Source organism: Haliotis asinina, chromosome 8, assembly GCF_037392515.1.
Source record: "Haliotis asinina isolate JCU_RB_2024 chromosome 8, JCU_Hal_asi_v2, whole genome shotgun sequence".
NCBI lineage: Eukaryota > Metazoa > Mollusca > Gastropoda > Lepetellida > Haliotidae > Haliotis > Haliotis asinina.
Window position 1 is genome coordinate 16,193,672 of NC_090287.1, and position 26,077 is coordinate 16,219,748.

General features: G+C 39.8%; 1 protein-coding gene across 1 annotated transcript in view; it reads right to left on the bottom strand.

The window, feature by feature from the left end:
* LOC137294631 (tRNA (32-2'-O)-methyltransferase regulator THADA-like) overlaps positions 1-26,077 on the bottom strand; it is a 41,304-nt gene that overhangs the window by 6,026 nt on the left and 9,201 nt on the right. The window contains exons 7-39 of the mRNA XM_067825689.1: positions 25,723-25,904; positions 24,322-24,410; positions 23,791-24,029; positions 22,723-22,788; positions 22,125-22,242; positions 21,483-21,552; positions 20,828-21,021; positions 19,899-20,066; positions 19,666-19,738; positions 16,896-17,074; positions 16,166-16,321; positions 15,797-15,904; positions 15,369-15,489; positions 14,895-15,043; positions 14,145-14,488; positions 13,418-13,560; positions 12,215-12,423; positions 11,557-11,666; positions 10,591-10,723; positions 9,472-9,588; positions 9,040-9,162; positions 8,747-8,844; positions 8,115-8,201; positions 7,580-7,711; positions 6,972-7,140; positions 6,197-6,303; positions 5,182-5,821; positions 4,416-4,478; positions 3,866-3,906; positions 2,886-2,958; positions 2,347-2,497; positions 1,640-1,756; positions 7-137 (exon numbers count right to left, since the gene is read on the bottom strand). Coding sequence (XP_067681790.1) covers positions 7-137; positions 1,640-1,756; positions 2,347-2,497; positions 2,886-2,958; positions 3,866-3,906; positions 4,416-4,478; positions 5,182-5,821; positions 6,197-6,303; positions 6,972-7,140; positions 7,580-7,711; positions 8,115-8,201; positions 8,747-8,844; positions 9,040-9,162; positions 9,472-9,588; positions 10,591-10,723; positions 11,557-11,666; positions 12,215-12,423; positions 13,418-13,560; positions 14,145-14,488; positions 14,895-15,043; positions 15,369-15,489; positions 15,797-15,904; positions 16,166-16,321; positions 16,896-17,074; positions 19,666-19,738; positions 19,899-20,066; positions 20,828-21,021; positions 21,483-21,552; positions 22,125-22,242; positions 22,723-22,788; positions 23,791-24,029; positions 24,322-24,410; positions 25,723-25,904 — 4,900 coding nt within the window. The remainder of the gene's footprint in view (positions 1-6; positions 138-1,639; positions 1,757-2,346; positions 2,498-2,885; positions 2,959-3,865; positions 3,907-4,415; positions 4,479-5,181; positions 5,822-6,196; positions 6,304-6,971; positions 7,141-7,579; positions 7,712-8,114; positions 8,202-8,746; positions 8,845-9,039; positions 9,163-9,471; positions 9,589-10,590; positions 10,724-11,556; positions 11,667-12,214; positions 12,424-13,417; positions 13,561-14,144; positions 14,489-14,894; positions 15,044-15,368; positions 15,490-15,796; positions 15,905-16,165; positions 16,322-16,895; positions 17,075-19,665; positions 19,739-19,898; positions 20,067-20,827; positions 21,022-21,482; positions 21,553-22,124; positions 22,243-22,722; positions 22,789-23,790; positions 24,030-24,321; positions 24,411-25,722; positions 25,905-26,077) is intronic.

The following is a 26,077-nucleotide window of genomic DNA, read 5'->3' on the forward strand; positions in this document are numbered from 1 at the left end:
CATCACCTGTTCCTCCTCCCTACTTTCTGTGATCCATCTTGTCAGCGCCGTCACGCACCCAACAACGTCCCGGGCACCATGGTGGTCACTCAGTAGGGACATCAGCCTCTCCAACACCAAGGTTGGCTGAAGGTCATCTGAACATTTAGTAGACATATGGCATATTAATGCTTTCAAAACAAGGGTCTTATTCAGTCATTATTATCCATACAGTGAAACATAACCGAGTACATAAAAATCACACACCATGTTTATTGATACGAGATTTCAAGAAAAGGTAAAATGATAATGACAAGTGGAGCACACGTTACTGACAACAAATGGCTAACTAATCACAGTGCCCTTAAACATTTGATTCAGAAGTTGCAAGACAATAATATAGCTCCAATGCAAATCATGCAAGTGTCTGGACATAAAAATGTACAAAGTGTGAACAATTATTCACGCCTTTCTGATGCACAACACTGGTGCAGTGGGAAATCTGTTGTCTTCGACCGGAAATCAGCCTGCCATGTTTCCATGCTCGCACTGCGTGTATTCCATCGTTCCGTCATTGACAGTTTGTCCAAAATAAATCTAACATCCCAATGCATGTCGTACACAAACACAAGAAACGCCTTGTCTAGTGATATAGTGATCTTCGGAGGTCCAACATGTAGGGGGGACATTCCACATCAAAACTGACAAGCCTTCTATGGCAGTAAGTGAGATCAAGCCGTACAAAATGTCATCGTGTTGCTCGCTCTCCTCTCAGTGACTCTTCTCACGAATAATAACTTTCCCATCATTAATGTTCCCAGTTACACAATTCTTACGGTTACTTAAGTTGATAAAGACTAAATTTCAATTCAAAATGTGTTTGTATTTTTGTCTTCATGCAAGAGTAGCTAGTCAATATGTTGCTCTTTTTTCATAGTAGCATTACACGTCCATAGTGCTGTATTAGTGTATTCATACGTAACCTTGACCTGTACGTCAATTGACAACAGCTGATTTCATTTTGCATGGAGTTGTTTAGAAATGAAAAGTTAGATACAAATGGATAATAAAGAAATTAACACACTCATGAGTCTGTCATACTGTTTTTATGAAACTTGTGTCAGAAAAATCCATATTTCCCTCCCTCTCGATCTGGAAATATGTATTTTTTCTGACACTCGTTTCGTAAAAACTATATGACACACTCGCGAATGTATTAATCTCTATTTATATCCTACTAAGCTAGCAATTAGTATTCAGGAATGAACTGAAGCCAAAATTTGGTTTCTATATCCAGTGGCTGCCATGATATGGTGTATCCCTTTGACCACAAAAGATGATGAAGGTTTTTATGTTGTTTGGTCAACATTCCAGCCATATGATGGCTTCACACCAGTAACGTGACTCACTCATCTACATGAGTATTGAAACTAGTTCATAACAGTGATGAGTCAAACTGGGCCACTTCATTCCTTGGGCCATCTTGACATATCAACATTTTGGACAGTTGTCCAGGAGCCCCTTGGGGCACCATGCAAATTGATATGTTTAGACTTGCTGTAAATAAGTAAATAAATACCATACTAATCAACAACAATATGAATATTTGTTAGTGGAAAATCAATAGTTATTGGTGATTTGAGACGGATATGAGCCCTACCATGAGTCTGTGTGTTTTCAAGGGCTGGGAGAACCATGGCTGCTGTTTCCTTTACATCCAGGTCATCCTCTTGTAGAAGGTCTATGGCTACCTCCCACATGTCAAATGCAAGGTTACCTGAGGTCAAGAACGACATATCATCAACTTTACCCTTATCACTTTGAATCAGTATGTGAAAATTTGTATACACATGTAAACGTGATGGCTTGAAGATTGTGTGCTCGTCATTACTTCCATGCTTAAGCGCTAGCTGTACCAGACATCCTAACTTTGTCAGGTAAACCTCTTTGACCATTTGGATAGCACATCCCGCCTTGGATCAGTGGCTTGAGATGCCATCATTGGATTTGGAAATTGTCTGGTGTCAAACATGGAGTTGAGCCATATCAAATTTGATAAGAATATATAACATAAGAATAAGTACAAAGTAAGCAAATCTGGACATGCCTTCTGTTGACAGGGAGTGTAGCAGAACATGAAGACTACCAGCAGACGACATCCTTACCTTGCTGGCTGTAAGACGGATTAAGCTCTTTAAACATGCTGACTTTCTCAGATCTGAAGGTTTTTTGTTTAAATCACATCAACCCCAGTTTGATTCAGGACAGATTGATGCTCATGTTGTTCATCACTGGATTGTCCACTATTGGTGTAGCAGTAAACAACAAACCTGAATCTCACCACAGGACATATGATATATTACTTACACAGGAGATGCTGAGGATCTAGCAAGAGAAGGACAGAGTATTGCTGAAGCACAGATGCACAGCATAGCTGGAGGTCGGCACTCTGTCCTGTCTGACTGCACTCCTGGAACACTCTGCACCAATCCTCCATGACTGCAGCAACAGCCTTGGACTGCAACAACACAGTCATTATCAACATTCTGGAAGTTCTCAGGACAGTATTATGACTTTCTAGGAAAGTAGTACAGATGTCTCGACGTGGTAATGCTCCCAAGTACCCAAACACTAAGTAATCCAAAGTAAACACTTTATCCAAGCTGCTACCTTCTCCTTAACTGTTTAAAGAGTCAAGGCACAATGGAAGAAGCTTAGGGGTAAATTTGGAATATGCTAGTTGAATTCACAGAGTAATAATATATAAGAGTAAGCTAAGACTAATATTCAATTCCCAAAAGTCACTTAGCACATCCATCAACAGACCAATAACACAAGCTGCTGCAAGAGAAAGTGTAATCCAGATATGTGATGAAGTTTTTGTAAAGTACGCAGATAGTTCCCACCTGTGCCACAAGGTTGTAAACTGTAGGCAGGAAGACGCCAGAGAACTCCAACATGGCTGCCTTCACTTCCACTCTGAAAACCGAGAATGCAATGGTGATTTTATTTTTGAATAAAAATATTGTTGATGCTTATCCTGACTCATACAATATGACAGATAGTATGAGTCAGGATAAGATAAAATAGGATATTGTTGAATAAGAAAACAATGGTGTTATATATAACTATTTGTAGGTGTAACATACATTTCCAGACCAGCAGTTAATATCACTTTATCCCAAGTCATAGTTTACACTCATCATGCTCATTACACATCACGATTAAAGACTTCAGAGACTACACAGTGCAGCAAATATATGGAGTCTGCTGGGTCTATTTTATCAGCCGTACATCACTGAGTGATAAAATAGTAAAGATTACATAAAGAAATTCTGACAAAACGTTCAAATGTAGTCCTTGTGAATATTAACATTAGGAATTGCACCGTGCCGATTCTGGGAACATAAACAAACATTGAGGGTACATCAAACAGTGAACAACTTATAATATGCAGCATAGGTCATATTTGGGATTTCACTTTCTTTTTAAGTACAAATTCTAGTACTTTTTGGGTTGAGTCCCATCTGGGATTCGAACCCACACCCTCAGAGTCAGGTACCAAATCGCCAGCACACAAAGTCAGACGCCTAGCCCGCTCAGCCACCACAGCTTCCTCAAAAATGGAAGTTGGACAACTAGTAGTCTAGACTGTGTACTTTGTGTACCCCTCTGATAAGAGTAAATTGGCACGGCTCCCATGTCCGAGGGCTATGATTACACAATGCCATTTAGAAAGTGGTCAAATGTACCATATGTCATATTTGGGATTTCACTTTCTTAGTAAACTTATAATATATCACTGCCTCATCAGTCGATATAAGTCGCATCAACAATGTCTCCATGGATACAAGACTGCTACATGAATGACTGAGCAGCATATTACCTGGCTTCCAACTTCATCTTTTCCACTATGAGCTCAAAAGTCTGAAACAGACAAGCAAATTTCTTAAATACCTTACAAAAACAACAACTCTCTCATATGCATAAATGAACTGTAGTTTGAATATTGCCAGAGGCACATGAAAATATTTTAGACAAATATTTTGTAACAACTATTTATACCTTATATTTTTTATTATGAAGTGATATCAGTTTATGTCACCTGAAAACCTTCATTTACCCTTCACTGATAAAATCACTTGCTAGGTCACCATGAGTCAGTGAGTGAGTTTGGTTTTACACCACTTTTAGCAATAATTCAGCAATATCACAGTGGGAGACACCAGAAATAGGATTCACACATTGTACCCATGTGGTGAATCAAAACTGGTCTTCAGCATGATGAGCGAACACTTTAACCACTAGGCCACCCCCACCACCCCTATGCCAATATGGAGCACGGTCTGCTCATATCCAACTCACTCATGTGTAAATTTGTGACTCAGTTCAGTTTCTGGTGTCATTAAAAACAGTTGTGACAACGGACACTTTACCTTGATATCAGTTGTCTGGGTAATGGTGTGGACTGATGAACTGACGTACAGAACTTCATACACCTGGGCACAAAGAGAAAAAATGTAACATAAAACACAGACATGATGTACCTGTGTCGGGTATCAATCCCTGAAATATTTGTTCATTTAAATGACATATTTCTCACAGATGTAAAACAGTTGATTTCAAATAGATATCTTAAATGATAAAAAATTACAATCTTTCATGTCGCTGTGGTTTAATACATAAAGCCATACACATTGTTTTACAGTTGATACTTGAGGTAATTCTGGGTGTGGTGACACCCTATGGCCTTGGTTACAGGTAATCAGTAATATCACTACAGGAAGCATTCTCATCATTTTCAGATACTCACATGTGACTTTCATGTCATTGGATAGGATATTTATATAGCACACATATCCATGCAACTTGTACATGCTCAAGACGATAGTATTTTTTTCAGTCTCAATGGTAAATCATATTATCAATCTCAACTCCCTTGAGATCATAAATACTGATTGGTCAGTAGAAACAGTAACAAGTCACAATTTGTCATTATTTCCAACTGTTCATACTGATATCCTGAAGTCAATTGAGGTAGATGCTGCAGTCAGAGAAGATTGTCTGTATGGTATTTCATTTAGTTCTTCATTTTCTCTCTTAGAGTGTCTTTGAGTTATATGTACTATCTACTTGAAATTATTGCAGACTATCTGTCGCTTGTGAATACAGTCTGCAAGACCCTCTTGTTACAACACTTACCATCACTAGACACTCATGATGCCACTCGGACACCAACGCCATGTCCAGCAACTTTCTGTACACTGGCTCTGACCTTCCGAGTCTCTCTACAGTGTCTGCTGTCATTCTTCCATGCTCTCCTTCTCCCTCACCATTGCTGAGTATACCCCTCCAGCCTGACAATTGGCTGAAACTCCTGCACAATGGCCTTAGCACTGATAGTCTAACTTCATACATGTCCGATCCAAGAAGACTGATAATCACATTCTCTTGACAACATAATCCTCCATATGCATCCAAGTCAGACTGTCCTTGACCTTTGACATTTTGACATATCTGACCTTCACCCTTCTGACCTTGACCTTGACCACATGTTATCACAGTACACTCCATATTACTGTTGGTTGTCTGCAATGTCTGACTTTCCAGTTCATGGCAATGTTTCAGACACAGGTGAGCAAGAGTTGATGTGAATTCCGAAAGAGCAGGTGTGTGACTAGAATGCTGACATTTCTCTAACAGTTCTTGTTTTAATACCAAATGAACTAGGTGCATGAGTTTATCTGTATTCTGCTTTATGTCATCCATGTTTTGTCCAGTATCGAGAAGATGGTCACAAATCTCCAATGCAACCTTCCTGGTGATGACACAGTTGTTAGACCTGCAATAACATCAGCAATATTTCAAAGCCGCAAGATTCATATTCAGTCAGGTAAGATATGAATGCTTAAAATTAATTTAACTTTTCACATGTCTCCATCTTTTGTGGATTTTCAGAATTAGTATTCATTCTCTTAGAAAACTGACTCCACACCTGAGATTAGTGTGGTGCTTACTTTCAAGTAAGTGTGTTTACCCCTGAACTTAGTGTGGTATTTATCTTCACGGTAGTGTGTTTACCTCTGAAGTTAGTGTTGTGCTTACCCTGAAGTAAGTGTGAACCCTAAAGTTTGTGAGGTGTTAACCTTCAGGTTAGTGTGTTTTCCAACCAGGTTAGTTTTGTGTTTACCCTCAAATTGTGTGATTACCAACTAACCTGGTAGTCAGCCATGAAACGTCCAGCCAGCGTGGCAGTATGGCTACCACAATCTCCTCCCTGGCTGCCATGTTCATGTGCGGGACCAGAACCAACAGGTGCTCCATCTGCAGTGGAGAGAAAAGTTCTTTAACATAAACATTCCACAGACATTAACAACTTTGGTGGAGCCAATAGGCAGGAGTTGGAAATCTAGAAATATAATCAGGACAAATGTGTCATTCAAACCAACTTTCTCTCATACATAAAACAAGAAAGTCTACACAGTGATTTGTCATGAGTGAGTGAGTGCCTGAGTGAGTGAGTGAGTGAGTGAGTGAGTGAGTGAGTGAGTGAGTGAGTGAGTGAGAGTGAGTGAAGCAATATTTCAGCTATATGGTGGCAGTCTGTAAATAATGAAGACTGGCCCAGACAATCCAGTGATCAAGCATTGATCTTTGCAATTTGGATATGATGACATGTGTCGGCCACATCAGTGAGTCTGACCATCCAATCCTCACCTCTTACAACAAGCATGAGTTAATGAAGATCAATTCTAACCCAGATCTGCGCGGATCTCATCCCTAAGGGGCTTCAAGTGGTATATATAAGTATTACTAAATAAAGAAAACTATATTTATAACTAAGATGCTTATATTCAACTCATATATTTACTGAATTGTTCGAAGGGTTGCGACCACTTACTGTTTATTTCACATCAATTTGAGTTGAAGATAACCATAGTTACTGAGAGAGAAACAAAAACTGCCCCAAAGATGATGTGATTTTAATATACCTGAAGGAGAACACCATGTATGTGGCTTTGCCTCATGTCATTGGCTGTTTCATGTGGTAACCTAGCAACCAGCTGCAAGAGAAGGGAACTCATCTGATCTTTTATAGCCAAAGGTTGGAGAGCTCGGGCAGCCATTAGTCTCGTCTTGAACACTGGACTTGAGGCACATCTGAAATATTTCACATGATGTACATGATGTAGTCTAGTCTACCTCTCTGGATTGATATCTCCAGAAGAATATACAAACATCTGTCTAAACATTACATTCCCTTGTAGCCCATCTATAGCTCAAGAACCAAACGTTGCAAAATTGACAATATCTGACTTTCTAGCAATAGTCATGACACATAATGAGTGGTCATATCTTTACTTGAATCTGGCCAATCTGAACAAAGTAAAATGGTTAATTTATCACTTGATACAGGCAAAACATTTTAAAAATAAATTGAAAAATAGTTCCATGTTTTATGTTGCATGTTTACAAAGCTCTTGTTCAGTATCAGCTATTGCTGAATAAATCTAAACCTGTTTCATAAAACATGATGATGATGACATTAAAACAAAGTTAAGGTGGAAGGGGATGCAGATGTTTATACAACATCACTTACTTCAACACAAACGGAATGAATGCAGACAGGTTGAGATGTGTGTCAGCGCCCTCTAGTGAGGATGGGAAGAGTCGACCCAACACCATGAGCACTGGGTAAAGGCTGGGGTGTAGATGTAGTCTCTCCCTACAGCTGACAGAATATGAGAGTCTCAATCGTGATCATGTCCAACAGGCTCTCAGAATTTACAATGATCTTAAATGATAACTACCAGTTTATTCTCAGATAGTTTTAGTTTTCATTAAGTAAACAGCTGTATAAACATTAAGGAAAGTCCCAATGAGTCTACAACAAATTTATCATATAATCTGACCGACAATGTGTTACTATTCAAACTCAGTGGGTGGTGAAACTATGCTGTGTAGTGTTAGAGAGAGAGACATGTGAAACAAATCAGCAAGTCTGACCTCTCAATCCAATTAGTCCCCTCTTATGACAAGCATGGATTACTGAAGATCAATTCAAACCTGGATCTTCATGGGTAGACATGTCCTTATCTCCTCAAACAAAATTGAAGGGCTTATTCCATACATACTCTATGTCCTGTGTAGCCTCATCAAGCTCTGACAACAGGAACTGATACAGAGAAGGGTAGCGATGGAAGAAGGCACGTCCCGTCTGACTGAAAGAAGAACCTTAGTGGTCAATAAAATGTACAATACTTCACAGCAATGCAATCAGGGTTCTCTCTTCCTCCTCGCTGCCAAACAGTTGAAGAATTATTCCTTTCTGTGTGTGTGAACACATTTATGCAGTTATACTCCAACAACCTGCATGAGATACTACCATGGCACACCCCTGCAAGATCACTGAGATCAGCCAGTGTTTATCTCCCCTTAAGAACCAAACAAGTCCAACAGTGACTGTTTTTTTAAACTACATACCTCTGCTGTGTTACATTTGTTTGTTTCCCACTCTGACATCCTTCCCAAACAACCCAAACCAATTACCATCCTGTGAATTCTACTGATTGTAAATCACCTTCAATCTATGTCAGAGATAGATTACCTCCCTTTTCCACCATGATTTCAGTTATTAATTGAAGCAACAGTGAGCACTATGGAACCTGCTAACCCTCCTCATACATCAAGCATTTATCTAAGGGTAAATATTATCCCTGACATCATAAAACATAAAATACGTCTTGATGCATCCTGCAGTCCATACCAGTTTTTCTTGGAGATGGCATTTTCATCCTTGCTTCTCTTCACACCAAATATCCTCGTCATCAGTGCACTTAGCAGAAGGGTGGACGAGTTACGAACCTACAATGAATATATTGATATCATTTCTAGCTGATCTGCTATACATCAGTGAATACCATCAGCTAGAAGTTGTCGCTGAAAAGTACATGATAAACCTTAGCTAAAGCATGAGCTGGAAACATTCACTATTCATATCCTGGATTTATTTCTGAAATTAGGAATGCATGTTTCGTATTTTCAGACATAAAGATTTACCGCCCAAACTTGTGACTTGAATCCTAAGATGGCTGCCTTGAGTCCGTCTGCTACGTAAGGAACAACATCCTCCCCAAGCCTTGTGTCCCGGAACAATGCCCGCAGGATGTTTAGTGAGTGAACCTGGGAGAGAAAGTGATTAGATACTTGGCATTATATTTCTTGTTTTATTCTGGACCACAATGTTTCGATGCATGTTCCAGTCCTTGATGTTCTAGGCCCCAAACGTTGTGGTCTTCATTTTCAGATACAGTAGTTTCTGGAATAATTCTGAACCACAATCACAAAATCAATTGCTTAATATATTTTTTTTCATCTTGGCCCCTTCAGTTTATACTTTCATGCTCACCCACAACTATGTCTAAGGACACATGAATGAATTCAAGGAATTCACGTTTCTGTAAGTATGGCCTGAGAAATCATATGTAGTACCTGAGAATTGTTCATCTGAGTCCTATTGCTATGTGTGAGAGCCAGCATCAGCAGACGTGTCATGGCCGACTTAAAACACACTCTACCTGTCGATGTTGGCTCAGTTGTCACGAGGGCCTGTAACAAAAGGAAATCACAAGTACTTCCTTATGATCCATTGGATGCAAGTCCTGCTATGGTATAACCCAAAAGTATAACAACATTCATGTAATCTTGTGTACCCAATCCAGCCATTTCAACTAAGTGACCATTCATAATTCCTGTCTTGGTAGGGTTTATGGAGATTTTAAGGAGGAATCACACATTAAGTTCTGGGGAGAAAGGAGGTGGGGAGGTCATCATTTTGTACACATTTACTAGGGAGTTGGTCAGACAATTTTTAGATCAGTCCATCCTGGATTCCGCAGGTTTAGAAAAAATCGCAGAATTTACCTTGCCATGCAGAAAAACGTCTGGTCTGCGTAAAACGGATTTGTTGGCAAAATCTGTGCAGAATTTGCCACTTTTTTGCCACATAAAAAGGACTGACATATTTATTGACAACATTTTAAAAATAATCATGATTAAAGATATTTTATTAATAAAGCAAGTTTTAGGCACTTTTCAAATAATATTTGATGAATTTGCAATTACAATCTCAAAATCAATCATTTTGAAAATTGAAATTATTTCAGATGGCTTTTAGGTATAAAACTGTTTGCATGAAACCGGAAGTTGTTCGTCTGCATCAAAGTTACAATTGAGAGGAGAGAAATAACTATCAGCAAGTGTTTAATTCTCTAACACAGAAAAAGGTGTGGGTGCTCTGTTACTCAAGATGTGATGCGTACTGTGTTTGAGAAATAACTTGACATCTATGTTTGAGAATTAAACTATGAAGGTGTGTATTATGTTTTTGTTATTTTCTCTAAATGTTTTAGCTGCAGAATGTTTTGCAGAATATTGAAAATTGGGGATGCAGAATTTGCTTAAATTTGCCACGGAATTCTTAAAAATTTGCCATGGAATCCAGGAGGGACTGGTACATGACATGTAGGGGAGGGGTGGTCACTTACTTTGTACATAAATTTTAGGGGAATTATCCATATATTGCTGACTGACAGAGTAGCTTCCCCTCACCTGGACATAGAATGGCACCCCTGCACTGCGCCGAGTTGCACACAGCCGGGAATCAGGGTTGTCACTGATGATGTCACACATGACTTCCTCCAACCACCTCCTCGGCAGGCTGTGGAGGTCGACACTTGCATGTCTGGAGGGAAAAAAATAAATCAAACATTGAAGAAAGGCAACTGTGATAAAATGTGTGACAATCTGTCATAAATCTGTGTAAATTTTCAGTAAACAGTAGTTTTCTATTTTTCAAGATGAGGTTAAAGATTATTGAACTCATTGTACACCATTGTATTATCGTACATGCATGCTTGTGTGTGGCTGCATGAGCTAGTATGGTCTTAGACAACTTTCAACAAAGTTAAATAATGGAGCACTAGATACAGAATGCACAGAGTTAGTAGAGCTGAATGTTCTGTAGCATGAGAAGCATAGTACACATATAGGGTCATGTCAGCAGGTAATAACAGTGATGAAAATATCACATGTTTATGCTAAAGTGTAAGGTCTGTGATACTTTATACACTGAAACCCTGTTTATCCATTTCCATTGAAATAATCCATATCATCCCATATCTGGATAAAGACAGTATCACTCAGAGTCAGAAGAAAAGCAAGATTTATGGATGTCAATGTCTTCATTGTGGATAACACGTTTCAGAGTGTATGCTTGCTCCTTCATCAGGTGAGCAAGCATTCGCTCTGAAACATTGTATTATGCACAATAACTTTTCTCATGCTTTTCTACCTCGAAATGCCCTTCAAAGATTTATTCAGAGCCATTCAGATACAATGCATTCGCATCATCCCAGCCAGATACCGAATATTCCTAAGAACTGTCTGAAGAAGGACCCAGGCTGCAGTCTTAGCACTGAGGTGATGGTGACTCAGATACTAGAACACAGGCTTAGCACTAAGGTTGTTTTTTCAACAGCGCCCTAGGTATCAGGACAATGGCAACAGTGTACAAACCTCCACAACATTTCACACATCTTGACAAATCCTGCATAGGCCAACTCAAAAGCTCCCCTGTGTTTAGATTCCAACAGCTGGGTGGTGAAGTAACTGCCTAGGGCCTGGACCTGTAATACAGGGCAATCTCATCAAAATCACATGTTATCTATACATGATGGCCAAAATAGGATGACAGTTACTCAAAGTCTTGTCCATTCACAATGAAGTGAGAGACATAATAATTCTGACAGTATCAGATGTACATTCTGAAACTGTTGTTCAAAGTATGTCAACCCTTTGAAGGATGCTTGAAAAGAAAATACATTCCAATTGTCACTTTTCTCATTACCGAGGCCCTGACTGGTCAGATGAAAGGTCATATCTTCATATCATTGTTTAACAACAGCAAATACTAAGATCGGACTTAAAATATAGGTTACCACAGTTGTCACAGAAATGGTAGGACAAATTAAATCTATGTGCAATTGGTCATAAATGTTAAAATGCTGTTCAGAACGCCAAAAGGTTACAATTGTTTGTACCAGTATGTGACTGCACTAAGGTCTAAGTCTCCAAACAATGCCTGCAACAGATCTAATGTGGATAATAACACCGGTGTCCTCAACAGTTTTGAAGAGACTGATCTACCCACATAACAATGGAATACATTCTCTACCTGCTGAGGACTGATCAGACCAGTGTCACCGACTGTAGCCTGGAGACAGATCTGACCCAGGATGAGAGAGACTTCCTTGATGGTACGCCAGCAACACACCACCAGATACTCTGGCATCAATGTCACCATCTTCTCACTCTCTGTAGTCTCCAGTAGCAGCTTCTTCTCCTCCTCCGACTGCACAACAGCGTCAACATTCAAACCAGGACCTATTCAAACAAACAGCCCTCGTCACCAACATTGACTTTAACTTGTACACCATGGATATAGCACAAGACTGATCATTTTGTACAACATTGTACTGCCACATTATACTGTGTGGTGTATGCTAGAGGTTTGTGTATGTTCTACCTTCATGAAACTGACAAACGTGCAACAAAACATTATGGGAGACAGTGACTCTGAGAGTCCTTCAACAGACGCAGTTTCTTAACCAATATGTAAGGTATATTATCACACAACTTTTTTCACAGATGAAAAGCAGTCATGTGAACATGTAAACTGAGATATTCTGTTGAAGTGCCCTGCAATTCACAAAACATAATATCCTTTGTTGCAAATTTAAAGGAAGATAACATTTTAACGATCATATATAGTCTAATGGGGAACAAATACGTAATCATTTATTGACATTGTTATAAATGAAACCTTGTCATTAAAACTACTGATTTCTACATGTAGTTGCCTTAAGTCGACCTTTTTGACAACAGCGCACAATTCTCTCCTGTGAATGAAATTTCAACCAATCAGAAGGGTGTGCCTTCATGAAGTAATGTGAGGTATACCTATGTGGCTTGCTGTAGTATTCATGTATATGATTCTGTTTACAGGTTTGTCTAAACCTGCAGTCGTGACAATTGTTTTGAAAAGTGAAAGCTCTATGTTTTCATAATCTACTGCCATTTAATCTCGTTACCTGCTTTGCTTATTTTCCAAGATATAACCTATTTTCATAGACGATTCTGTCAAAATTGCTTGTTGTCATAATGGTCATAAATCATCCATATAGTTATGTTACAAGCAGTGCAGTGCAAAATCTTTTTGGTCATGGTTCAAAAACATACTAAACTACTCTCTACTGGTAACATGTATTTGACTGATAGACAACAGGATTTTGAATGACAATGCTTATTACTTAACAATTTGAGGCGAGATGGGTGTCAATATGATACTACTTACAATTCCACCACAAACCATGCTTACCCATGATAGCCTCAGTTGGTACATTGCCCTCTGGTGAGGAGTCCTGTACAACAGGGGAGACTACTCTTGCCAAATCAAGACAAGCTTCTATCAGCTCTTCCATGAAATATTTCCAGTGAGGGAGTACTGTGTCTGGAATATTTCTGTACCAAGGAGGAAAAAATGAACTCAAACAATTTCAGACCTTCTGGATTTCAAATTTAAATCCATTTACTATCAGTCAGCACAATCATTCTGGGCAGTGTTACATAGCTGTTTCTTGTCAAATGAAGGTAATTCATACTATAAGAACATGAGGACATGAGGAAGTCTCTTTGTCGTTATGGTAGCCATTATTCAAAACAAGATCACAAATCTTCAGATAAGGAAATCTTGAGATTTTACAGGCACTTCAAGGATAACGCCTATGAGTAGCACTTCGAAGATGGAGCAGTGAGGAAGGATAACAGTATTTGGATGAACAACTTCATTTCAGTGATAGTGACTTTTCGGTTTATGTTCTAACACCATTATCACACAAGTGCACACTGAAACATCGTTCTAACTGATAAAAAGAAGCTGTTCATTTATATATTGCTATCCTTCCCCTCTCGCTTCAAGCGTGTCTTAATCCTTGAGGAATACAATGTTTTCAGAATTACATGATAAAGCAAAGATTTCATTTTGCCAGATTCAAGATTATCCAAAGTAATTACATGCATCTGAAAACATAGCAAAGCAAAATTACCTTAAATCTACATCAGACAGTATGTGGCGAATACAATGCATCGTGGGATACATAGGCCGATTGGCTGCAGCGACAATCAAATTTGCTCTGGCAACAGCAGTTTGATCCCGGAGAGACAGCAACAACATCTTAAGCAACGTCAAATCAGGACAGCAGTACAATGTCTGGTCACTCTCCGGTGTTGAGAAAACTTTAAGGTCAAGGACATATGACTTCATGACCTTGACTACATCTGGTTGCTGTAGCAGGACCTGAAAGATGTGGGACCCAGTCGTACAGTCATGAGGCTTGGTGCTCCTTGACAGCTCCATGGCAGCAGAGAACAGGCTCCTTTGGGACTTGGTCTGTACAACATCCATGAGGTGGTCAGTCAGAGAGTGAATGTGGAAAGGAGAATGATAATTGGGAGGCACATGTATCCACCAGTCAGGGGAAAAAATAAACCCCATTTGAACAGATACAAGCTTCTAAATACATGTGGAACAAGAACAAAAAAAATTTATTGTCTAAGGGTGCACTCAGCAATATTCAAGCTACATCACAGCAGTTTTAAAATAATCGAGTCTGGACCAGACAATCCAGTGATACACATCATGAACATCAATGTATGCAACTGGGATACAACAACATGTGTCCTTTGTGATAACATGTGAACATTTCATAATTACATGTAGTTATAGGAGCAATAATATCTAAGTACAGTTGAGACCAGACCATATAGCAGATACAAGATACAAGAATGCTACTTACCTGCAAACTACATCCATGGTTGAAGCAAAATGTCAGGACCCTAACTGAAGCAACCTTGTTTTCCTCAAATGTGTCAGTAAGGCATTCCATCATTGTGTTGATATGGCTGGAATCAACTTGGGATGTGAACTGGTACAGTTCCTTGTCATCTGTATCAAGTAATGTTTGGCGATGAAGACTACAGGACACTGAAATGTTGACTGATATCCTTACAATTCCTTCCCTCCCTATGCAGAAGTAAGTTCCTGTGTTGTCTACCTAATGCCAGTATGTCATAGCAGAGATTTAGTCAGAGATTACAAACAGCCATTCACACTTAACACTTTTAGGTATGTTATCATCAATCAATCAGACGGACGGACGGACGGACGGACGGACGGACGGACGGACGGACGGACGGACGGACGGACAGACAGACAGACAGACTGACAGACAGACTGACAGACAGACTGACAGACAGACAGAGAGACTCACCTTTGTGAGGGAAGACCTCTATGATGAGCACAAGCCCTGCCAGACTGGTCAAACGTCTTGCAAAGGCTGATCCTGGATGGAGGTTCCTGAACAGGTGGGACTGTAGCCAGCGGAGGAAGGACTACAAAACAAATGACACAATGTCGGCTATCTCACAATATCACATATATCAGATCTTTTACTCTGATATGATAACTATATGATCTGAACATGTCAGGTAAAGTTTCAGCCAATCAACATTAAGTCTAAATCCTCTGTATGCGAAGCTGACCATCAGTCTAGTTTGTGTATTATCTCCTACGTGCAGGGGACATGTTCTAGCCAGCAGATCAGACAGGGTTCAAAGCTTCAGATACAAATGCCAACACTTCTCTGGTTAGAGAACACTGATAAGTTCCAACCAATTTTCAACAATGATGTTGTCTCACCATGTAAGACTCTAGCATTTCCAAGGTCTTCTGAGACTCAGGAATCTGTTTGTTCTGGCTTGCCAGACGGGTCAGTGTGGTGCCACTCTCCTTCAGTCTCCCTAACAACTGGAACATAATCCATGGTAGACTCAAAATTATACATGTACAACCTTCAACTTCCAAATATCAAATACAAAATCCCCAATTTTTATGTAGCCTTCTTTCTTCATAAAGTTGGAATGAGAGATCAATGGACAACCTGTAAAAGATTTTCGGACAGTTTTCTTTTCATGCAGGGATTTTACACACAGTTATCTTTAGTTTTGGCTATAATTTCGATATAATTTTGTAATTTTATCACAATCTTGCATCCTTGACCTAACTGACCTTGTGGAGGTAGGCCAGCATATACTGTCTGAAGGCTGGTGATTGGTTGTTAAGGTTGAGAGGCAGGAAGTATCGCAGCAAAGACAATTCCAACTCAGTGATTGGCTCTGTAGTCTTCAGGTTTTCACACAACAAGGCAAAGGCGTCCAATCGAACCTTCACAAATGAATGCAGTACTAGTTTCAAATTTCAATAAAGTCATGAATCACAAAGAATGCTGTCCAGATATGTATAGGATTACTAAATAAATTCAAGTTTGGATGTATAAATTCAGTTCTATTGTGACGACACATAACAGGAAATACTCCCAACTTTGCATTTCCAAGTTCAGTGATTACAAGAACATTTTCATAGTTTATTATTTATTAAATGTTCACTGCTGAAATAATTCAACAGATAAATATGATCATATTTTAACTTTTCACATGTTTGAAACATGTTAACAATAGTCAACAGTATAAACACTCGGCATTATTTCCGCTGTATGATAGTGGCCTGTAAATAATCTAGCAACTGAGGATTAGACAATCTAGTGATCAGTATAATGAGCAACAAACCATACAATCACCATACGATGACCTGTAAATAACCTAGTCCACTACCCACAACAAGCACATGTTGCTTGGGAGCTATTCTGATCTAGAATTCCCACAAGATGTAAAACAAAGAGATGGGTAATTAATCTTCTTAAATATGGCAGTTTTATAAAGATAAGACGTAAAATTCAAACCTGTTCATCACTACACGTGAGAGCATATTTCAGGACATCAGCACTAACCAGGCCGTACCACATCTCAGGATTATCTAACCTGCCTGTAGAGGGAGTTCTGGGTGAGTTGAGAAGCCCCAGGGCACGGGCTCTCCGGATACACATCACTAGGGCACCGATCTGTCCACGCGACTCCCCATCTAAGCAAATGTAAAAGTTTGACAGTGTATAAATACAAGTGTACATAGATAATTTGTTTTATCTTCACGGCAGTATAACGCAGGTAAATCATTGTCTACCCAGGGTGGTACAACTATATACTAGTGTCTTAATTCTATCATGTATACACCTAATCAAAAGTAACGCACCACCCAATATTAATTACCCTAACTTAACAATTTTTCCAGTGATGATTTTTATGATAGGTCTCTATGAAAAACCGTTGTTCTGTGCATACTTTCTGCCTAAAGTATGTACCTTGGGGAAATTCACGTGCCTGTGAAACGCATGGGTAACAGGCCACCATCTCAACACGAACATGCATGTTTACTCTCAGATAAATTAGGCTGCGTTTTTCATCCCCTGAGTGACTTTTCGGTTAAAATGGCACCCAAGGTGTCCATAGGACAAAGATGGCAGATCATTGGTATGCACAGGACTGGGATGTCATGCCGTGCTATTGGCCAAGAATGTAATCTAAGCCACACGACAATTAGCAGGTTAATTGCCAAACATGGTGCCACAGGAGAGATTAAGGACCGATCCAGGACAAGGAGGCCACGGAAAACAGATTCCAGGGAGGACAGAGCTTTGGTTTGAATGGATAGGCATAATCCATTCCTCAACAGCGTGCAGCTACTAAACCTATGGTGCCCTTTCCAAAGACTGTCCACCAGCACTGTCCGGAGACGTCTTCATGCTGCAGGTCTGAGAGCAAGACATCCAGTCAGAAGACCATTACTGACACCCAGGCACAAACAGGATCATCTAAATTGGTGCACAAGGCAGGGGTGGAACATTAGATAATGGCGGCGCATTCATTGGTCAACTCAGTGATTGGAAAGCTAGTTCCTTCTGCTCGTTACAGACAGCTGTGTGCGAGTCTGGAGGTCAAGAGGAGCAGCATATCACCAGGGAAACATCCAGGAGGAGGTACCCTTTGGAGAAGAGAGTGTCATGGTGTGAGGTTGCTGTTCCTTTGACTGCAAGCTTGATTTGGTCATCATTCCTGGGAATCTTAATAGACAGAGATACCAGAATGAGATTCTGAATGAACATGTGGTGCCTCATTTTGACAACCACAATCTTGTAAGCCAGCCTGCCTTCATGGACGACAATGCTAGACCTCATCGCGCCCATGCTGTTCGCCAGGAACAATGCCATAGATATGATACCATGGCCAGCTCGAACCCCTGACCTCAACCCCCTGGAGCATCTGTTGGACATTCTGGGCCGCCAGGTCAAGCAGAGAGAACCTCCAAGTGGAACAGAATACCATTGAGGAGGATCCGGAGGCTCATTGAGAGCATGAGGCGTCGTGTCAGAGTGACCATTGCTGCCAGAGGTGGATAGACAAGATATTGAAGACATTTCCCTGTGTGAAACCGTCCCATAAAACGTTCAATTTCTATGCATAATCGATGTCTTGTGTTCATTTAATAACTCTGGGTGGCAAAACTTTTCAGGGGCTCGTTTTGGCAGATACTGTTGTCATTAAAAGATGTTGCCTCAAACTCATGTATAACCATTTTGTACAGGTGATTTGCCAATGAGAACTGAGAAAGATACCTAAAGATCACAAATATCCCATTCAACGGTCTTTGAATACCATTTTCTTTCGCACAGTCATCTTTATGTACCACAACTTTCTTAAAATGTGGGTGGTGCGTTAATTTTGATGAGGTGTGTATATATATATATATATATATATATATCACAAACAGACTATGAAATCAGTCATCTCGTGAAATGTTGAAAAATTTCAGTCACTTCATGAAACGACTAAGAGGGTCAGCCATTTCGCATCATTTTGTGTAACAACAATCAAAGTACTTCAGTAATTTCAAGAAATTTTGCTTAATAACTTACTCTACAAAAGTGGATCACAATTTCAACATCACTTATTGTCACTAACAGTTAAAACTACTGTGGCAGCAACTGTTGCACTTCAGCTTGGCTTTGAAGCATTTACAGAGCAGCCACACCTCACAAACCCCTGTCCACCACATATAGATAATTTCACGAAATGACAGAAATATTTAGTCATTTCACAATCTGACTGTAAAATATAGTGAGCAAGTGAGTGAGTGAGTTTAGATTTACGCTGCTTTTAGCAATATTCCAGCAATATCGTGGCAGGGAACACCAGAAAATGGGCTTCACACATTGTACCTATGTGGGAAATCAAACCCGGGACTTCGGCATGACGAGCGAACACTTTAACCACTAGGCTACCCCATCGCCCCTGTAACATATAGTGAATGAGTGAGTAAGTTTAGTTTTACACCGCACTCAACAATATTCCAGCTATATAGCAGCGGTCTGTAAATAATCAAGTCTGGACCAGACAATCCAGTGATCAACAACATGAGCATCGATCTGTGCAATCGGGAACCGATGACATGTGCCAACCAAGACAGCAAGCCTGACCACCCGATCCTGTTAGTCGCCTCTTACAACAAGCATAGTCACCTTTTATGGCAAGCATGGGTTACTGAAGCCCTATTCTACCCTGGGACCTTCACGGGTCCTGTAACATATAGACAAAACATTTGCATGGTACATGACTCACCTGTCATGGACAGTGTGCTGATCATGTAGTTGAGTGACTCCCTACTGAACTTCAACAATCGGGGCAACACATACTGGGAAAAGAAGTGAAAACATGACATTCTGTTCAGAAGGAAACACCTAAATAGAAGAATTTGAAGAAAAACACTTAGTGACCTTTTAGTTCAAACAAACAAACTGGCATTATGGCGTCAGTGCACCACACAATGATGTTACTGTGACACATTCCCTCACCTCCATGATGTGAAGCTTGAGTCTCTTGCTGTCCTGACACAGAGTGTGGACCACAGGGTCCACCCACGTAGACACCCAGGTGCTCAGACCTGCACTGTGATTGGTGGATTCCTTTGCGACTAGCTCAGCATGACTGGTCTTAAACAACTTCTCATACAGGTCGCTGGCCTGAAACATAAACTTAGTTGAATCTTGGTATTCTACAAACAAATTTTTCAAAATTTTTCATAACAGTTTTAAGCTTTTAAAATGTACTTCCATTATGAAGTGTGTTGTCTGTGCAGTGTGTATCTTAAAATATCAGAATTGTTTTTAACACTTGTAATAATTTATTGTACATTCTAAAGTAAAACTGGATTGATGAAAAGTTGGTGGTGCAGTAAAATAATAATAATAATGCCATATAGCCACTCCCAAGGTCCCACAACCATCGACAACCACCCATCAGAGTGAAAGAGGAGAGAGCCATAAGCATGGTTGGTTATGTGACTGTTTTGGTGGGAAAGTATGCAAGGTAGGCAACTTGTTGGTTAGTAAACTTTTCTGTCCTATTCAAGAAACTACAAGGGATTTCAAGTGTTCATATATCATTCGCACAGAAGGTGAGACAAGCATACTAAGCATGAGTCAGGAAACAATTAACAGAACATACAGCACTTCCCAACGGACAAAGATCTTGGAGTGAGTGATTGTGGTTCACACCATTTTTCGTAATACTCGATCAAAATCATGGCAAACAAATACCATAAATGGGTTTCAGACATGGTACTCATCAATCAAAACCAAACCTACAGACTGATGAGCAAACACTTGAACCACAACACCAATTCACTGCTACTATTCCTCAAAGCAACAGCGTAAAATTAAGATGAATTTTCACACTTCATCCACACCAAACATGCAGTATCAATATACACCATTTCTCTTACATAGCAAGCCAATGACTGTTCATTAAGCTGTGACAGCAACTCTGCTGCTATCCCAGGGTTCATCTCCAGCAGGGTGGAAGATCCAATATGGCCGACAACAGTTCCAAGACAGCCATACTTGCCCTTGTTGTTCCATGTAACATCCAGCAGCTTCAGGGTGGACTTGCAGAGAAACTCATCCTGTTTTGGGTTTGCTGCATGAAAAGTATCACAATTACAGATATCATGATAGATATTTCTGGAGTAACATGTTTTAAGCCAGAGAACAATATACTGAAGAATACAAAAGTTGAAAGCTAAATGTCTTGTTTTGTAGTGACCAATAAAACACTGACATACAAGAGATTATCTATAGTGATTAACATGGAATAACAACCACATACATTAATTTACAAAGGTACTGACAATATTTGGTGTAAAAGGTATTCTCACTTAACTGTGAAGACATCACTGAACCTACTGTGCACTGAGTTTCATTCTGAGACTGAGCAACAATCCAATGTGCCAATCACTAAAACTACCAAATGTAAAATACACTTTAAAGACTACAAATTTTCATGTAACAAAAAATCCATTATTAATTCACATAACAATTCAGAATAAATGCAGTAGTTTCTGTCAGTGTTAATCCCCAGAGACATGCAGAAGACTTTACCTGATTTAGCTGCCAGAAGGTGAATCTTCAGGCAGTTTTCAAACGTAATCCTGGCATTCTGCCTCAAAGCCTTCAAAAGACAACAAGAAAAGAACATGCTGCCGAAAGTGAAGCTGATAACAAAATATCAAGGACATTCCTAAGGACAAAAACATTATATTTCCACATAATTTATGCAGACGAGCACATTTCCTTATCAACTAATGTATCAACTTGGGTAAGGAGTAACTGCACTTTGAATACAAAGGCTACTGGGTGTGATTACCTGAGGGGTGGGATAACAGATTGATGAGGTATATTCCAACATCACTTGATTGTATTTTACAAAATGAAAAACTAGGTCATGTAGATAATGTCAGTGTAACAATTCTCGTGACAAATCCGGATTCAGTCACACTTTGCTCCCTGTGCGACATAATGGCTTGGATTATTACTGATATTATGCACCAGAGGCAAATAAGGTCCAGACACGCAGTCATGCTATGGTTTTAACATGAAAAAAACATGAGGCATAAAACAACTCAGTCTCTTACTCACTCATTCATCATTTATCTGCTCACTTACACTCACTCAGTTTCTTGACTGATATCGTGAGTATTATCACATGATACCCTACCATGAAAACAACCTACAGTTACTTACATCTAACTGATCATCCCATGTTGTCCACACATATCCAAGAACAGTGCTGATCACTTGACCATCTCCTCTCAGAAAGGTTGTGAGGTCTCCTGGACACATGCCATTCTCTAATATGGTGCTGTCATAATGAATTCAAATTATCAAGTCCATTTTCTACCATTCATAAATGGCCACTTCAATCTTCATTTTCAGAATGCTATTACAAGTTAACACATGAAGTAGAATGAAATCCAACAGGTTCCCCCTGTTCACCATTAGCCCAATCTGACCCCAGCATGACTGTCTGTATTGTCATAAGTATTACTGCAAACTCTAATACTGAGAAAAGCAGCACAGACTGCTGCAATGAACACCTTTAAGTTCCATCTTCATTCAACAGCATCTCATGAAAAGTTGCTTTACCCTTTCCAGGAATAAAGTTGACACAGTTAATATACTTGTACCAGGATTTCTAAAGATCTGTCCTTGCACCTGTACTACGCAGCAGTCTTTACATTGTATATATCTTACTTCATGTTAGATCAGACACATCAATCATTGCCCTTGTATTTGTGAATCATTATGACCAACACCATCCAACCATCCATTGCCCACCTACCTGGTTCTGTTGGTCCACAAGGTGACAGCTTTAGCCAGTAGCACCTTGCTGCTGGTGTCCTCACACCTGGAAATATCATCAAGAAACAGTCAGTGGAAGATACAGGTGCCCTTCCATACTCCCACCCTATGGAGAATATTCTGCTTCATCGCATGAACCTTTGACATCACCCTCTGTTCTTAATGAGTGAGTGAGATCAGCAGTATTACAGCTATATGGCGGGCGTCTGTAAATAATCGAGTCTGGATCAGACAATCCAGTGATCAACAACATGAGCATCAATCTGCGCAATTGGAAACCGATGTGTCAACCAAGTCAGCGAGCCTGACCACCCGCCTCTTCGAGAAGTATAGTCGCCTTTTGTGACAAGCATGAGTTGCTGAAGACCTATTCTACCCCGGGACCTTCACGGGTCCTCTGATCTTAAGCTTTACAAAATGTATCAAAACTTTGACAGTATGATGTGTCATCGTAGATCATTTCAGACTTTCAATCCACTAACACAACAATAGTATCCATACTGTGTCATACCTGTTATTGATATTCAAGGTAAGTGCATGTGTTTTGTTTTAGGCTGATCTGAACACTACTTTATGTGGATAAAGATATGCTGCCCCAATGTCAGAGTCAAATAATTAGTGAGACAGGCTCATCACTAGAACACTGGTTGAAAATAATACCACATATCTGGAAGGAAATCGACCTGGGACTAGAACCTATCATGTTCAGCAGATCCGGTATGACTCAGTGATGCAATTAATGCACATTAGACCATGGCCCTAGCCAATCGGAATGGCATCATACATGTGAAAGCAGTGACTTATCAATACCAAAACATAAGAATGATTTCAAGAAAGTGGAGCATTATTCAGTGAATGGTCATTGTTCACAATCAGCACATGTACGCAGAATCCTTACAGCAGCATGGCTAATTTCACACACCGTCCACATCCCTTATTACAATGGCATCATGAAGGTGTACAGAGCCTACATGGTGCAAACAATGTCCATCTACCCATGCAATCACCCTCTGCCTGTCCCTCGGCCGCCTCCTAGTTCAGGCCCTACCTGGGAGCCAGGGCCATCAGCTGGTCCAGAAACACATTAGTCAGTATCCATCCCTCTGTGACCAGTGGAAGGACTGCATCTGTAGCATCCACCATGGCGAGGAGACCAAAATACAGGCAGAGAGTGGAAGTCAGGGACAGGTTGTGGACTACTCCAAAATCAACTGACAGCAGGGGTGCTGGGGTTGGAGTTATCCCCTCCTGATTTGAGACATCTTTCTTGAATATTAATTGCAGGAGCTGCAAAGCGGAATAAAAAATATCATACATTATGAGAAGTGTTCTATTTCTGTTGTAAAGGACCCATCTCAATGCAAGAGAACAAAGATATACCAGGTAAATTAGCATTTGAAGATTACTACATCATAAACAGTTGTCAGCTACAATTGAAGAATTCAGATGATCAAAGATAGAGCTGAAATTCCCAGTATTTGCGGCACCGCACAGCAGCCTCATACATCACCAGACTAACACTATGGGAACCTACAATATGAATGTACCGTTTCCCCAGAGACATCCTATAGGAACTTACAATATGAATGTACTGTTTCCCCAGAGACAACCTCAGTGCCAGAACCATGACCATTCCAACACCACAACGGCAGTCTGTCAAAAAGTCATCTGAAATCAAAGAATCTGCATGAGATATGAATGCTTCCAAATGTTACTTTTTCAATGACAAGTCATATCATTGCCGTCACTGTCATCTTCCATGGAGAGTTCTAGTCTAAAGGGTTCAGTGGTGCCAGGGAACATGTCACAGGGCTAGATTTAAGAGATTTTAACTATTTGCACCAGGTGCAATGTAAGATAAAAAAAACTAGTTGCACCAGACAAATTCCAGATGTGCTGCTTTTATTGCAATGGGTAATGAAAGAAATATGCTTTTGAATTACATTGTATTTAGATGTTCCATTCAAAAATTTAAATTCACAGTTATAAGTGCAGAACTGTCAAAGCAACAGACCCTGATTCATGGGATGGTCTCACCTGAACAATGAACTAAGGAACCGTAAAGGTCACATGCAACCAAAAAATCAAACATAATTAAAACACAGTGCTGGGGGAAAATTAGTGAATCATTTTAACTCTTATTTCGCAGACATTTTTACATTGCATTTTTTTTCAACTTTACAGGTTGAATTGCCATTTTGGATGATTTCCTTCTGAAAGTGCATACTGAAAGGTATCAGAATCTGCAAAGTTGTGTTTTACATTACATGTGACCTTTAAACGATGCTCCAGGCAACCTTAAATGATGTTCTAAAATGCTCTAAATAATGCTCTTAAAGTACTTTAAACAACACTCTAAGGATCATTAAACAATGCTCTAAGGAACCTTAAACAACACTCTAAGGATCATTAAACAATGCTCTAAGGAACCTTAAACAATGCTCTAAGGATCATTTAACAACACTCTAAGGAACCTTAAACAACACTCTAAGGATCATTTAACAACACTCTAAGGAACCTTAAACAACACTCTAAGGATCATTAAAAAATGCTCTAAGGAACCTTAAACAATGCTCTAAGGATAATTTAACAACACTCTAAGGATCATTAAACAATGCTCTAAGGAACCTTAAACAATGCTCTAAGGATCATTTAACAACACTCTAAGGAACCTTAAACAACACTCTAAGGATCATTTAACAACACTCTAAGGAACCTTAAACAACACTCTAAGGATCATTTAACAACACTCTAAGGAACCTTAAACAACGCTCTAAGGAACCTTAAACAATGCTCTAAGGATCATCTAACAACACTCTTAGGAACCTTAAACAATGCTCTAAGGAAGCCAAAACAATGCTCTAAGGAACTTTCATAAAGGCTTTATTGAACCTAGACAATGATCAGAGGAACCTAAACAATGCTCTAAGGAACATTATACAGCATATGACAGTGCTAGTATCCTACAAACATCACTGACCCTGCTGGAGAATCTGGAGTCCTCCCTGCAGAAACCTGGCCGCCATAACCTGCACTGAGTCATCAGGACAGTGATCCATGGCTGGCTCAGCAAAACACTTCTGAACCAGGAGATTGGCAGTTTTGATGGTGGCCAGACAGTGATGCATTGTTTTGTTCCTTTCCACTGGGGAGGACTTTTGGCTGCAATACAGGTAAGTTTCTGGTTTATCAGAACATTGACAAATACATTAAACATGATGCAGTGACATAAAAATGTTCGCTGTCTCCAGCAGTCTCTTTATCGTAGACTCTAGTTCACTCAGTGGATGAAATAAGCCAAAAGTCCAGCCAGACATAAGGACTGATAGCTTCAA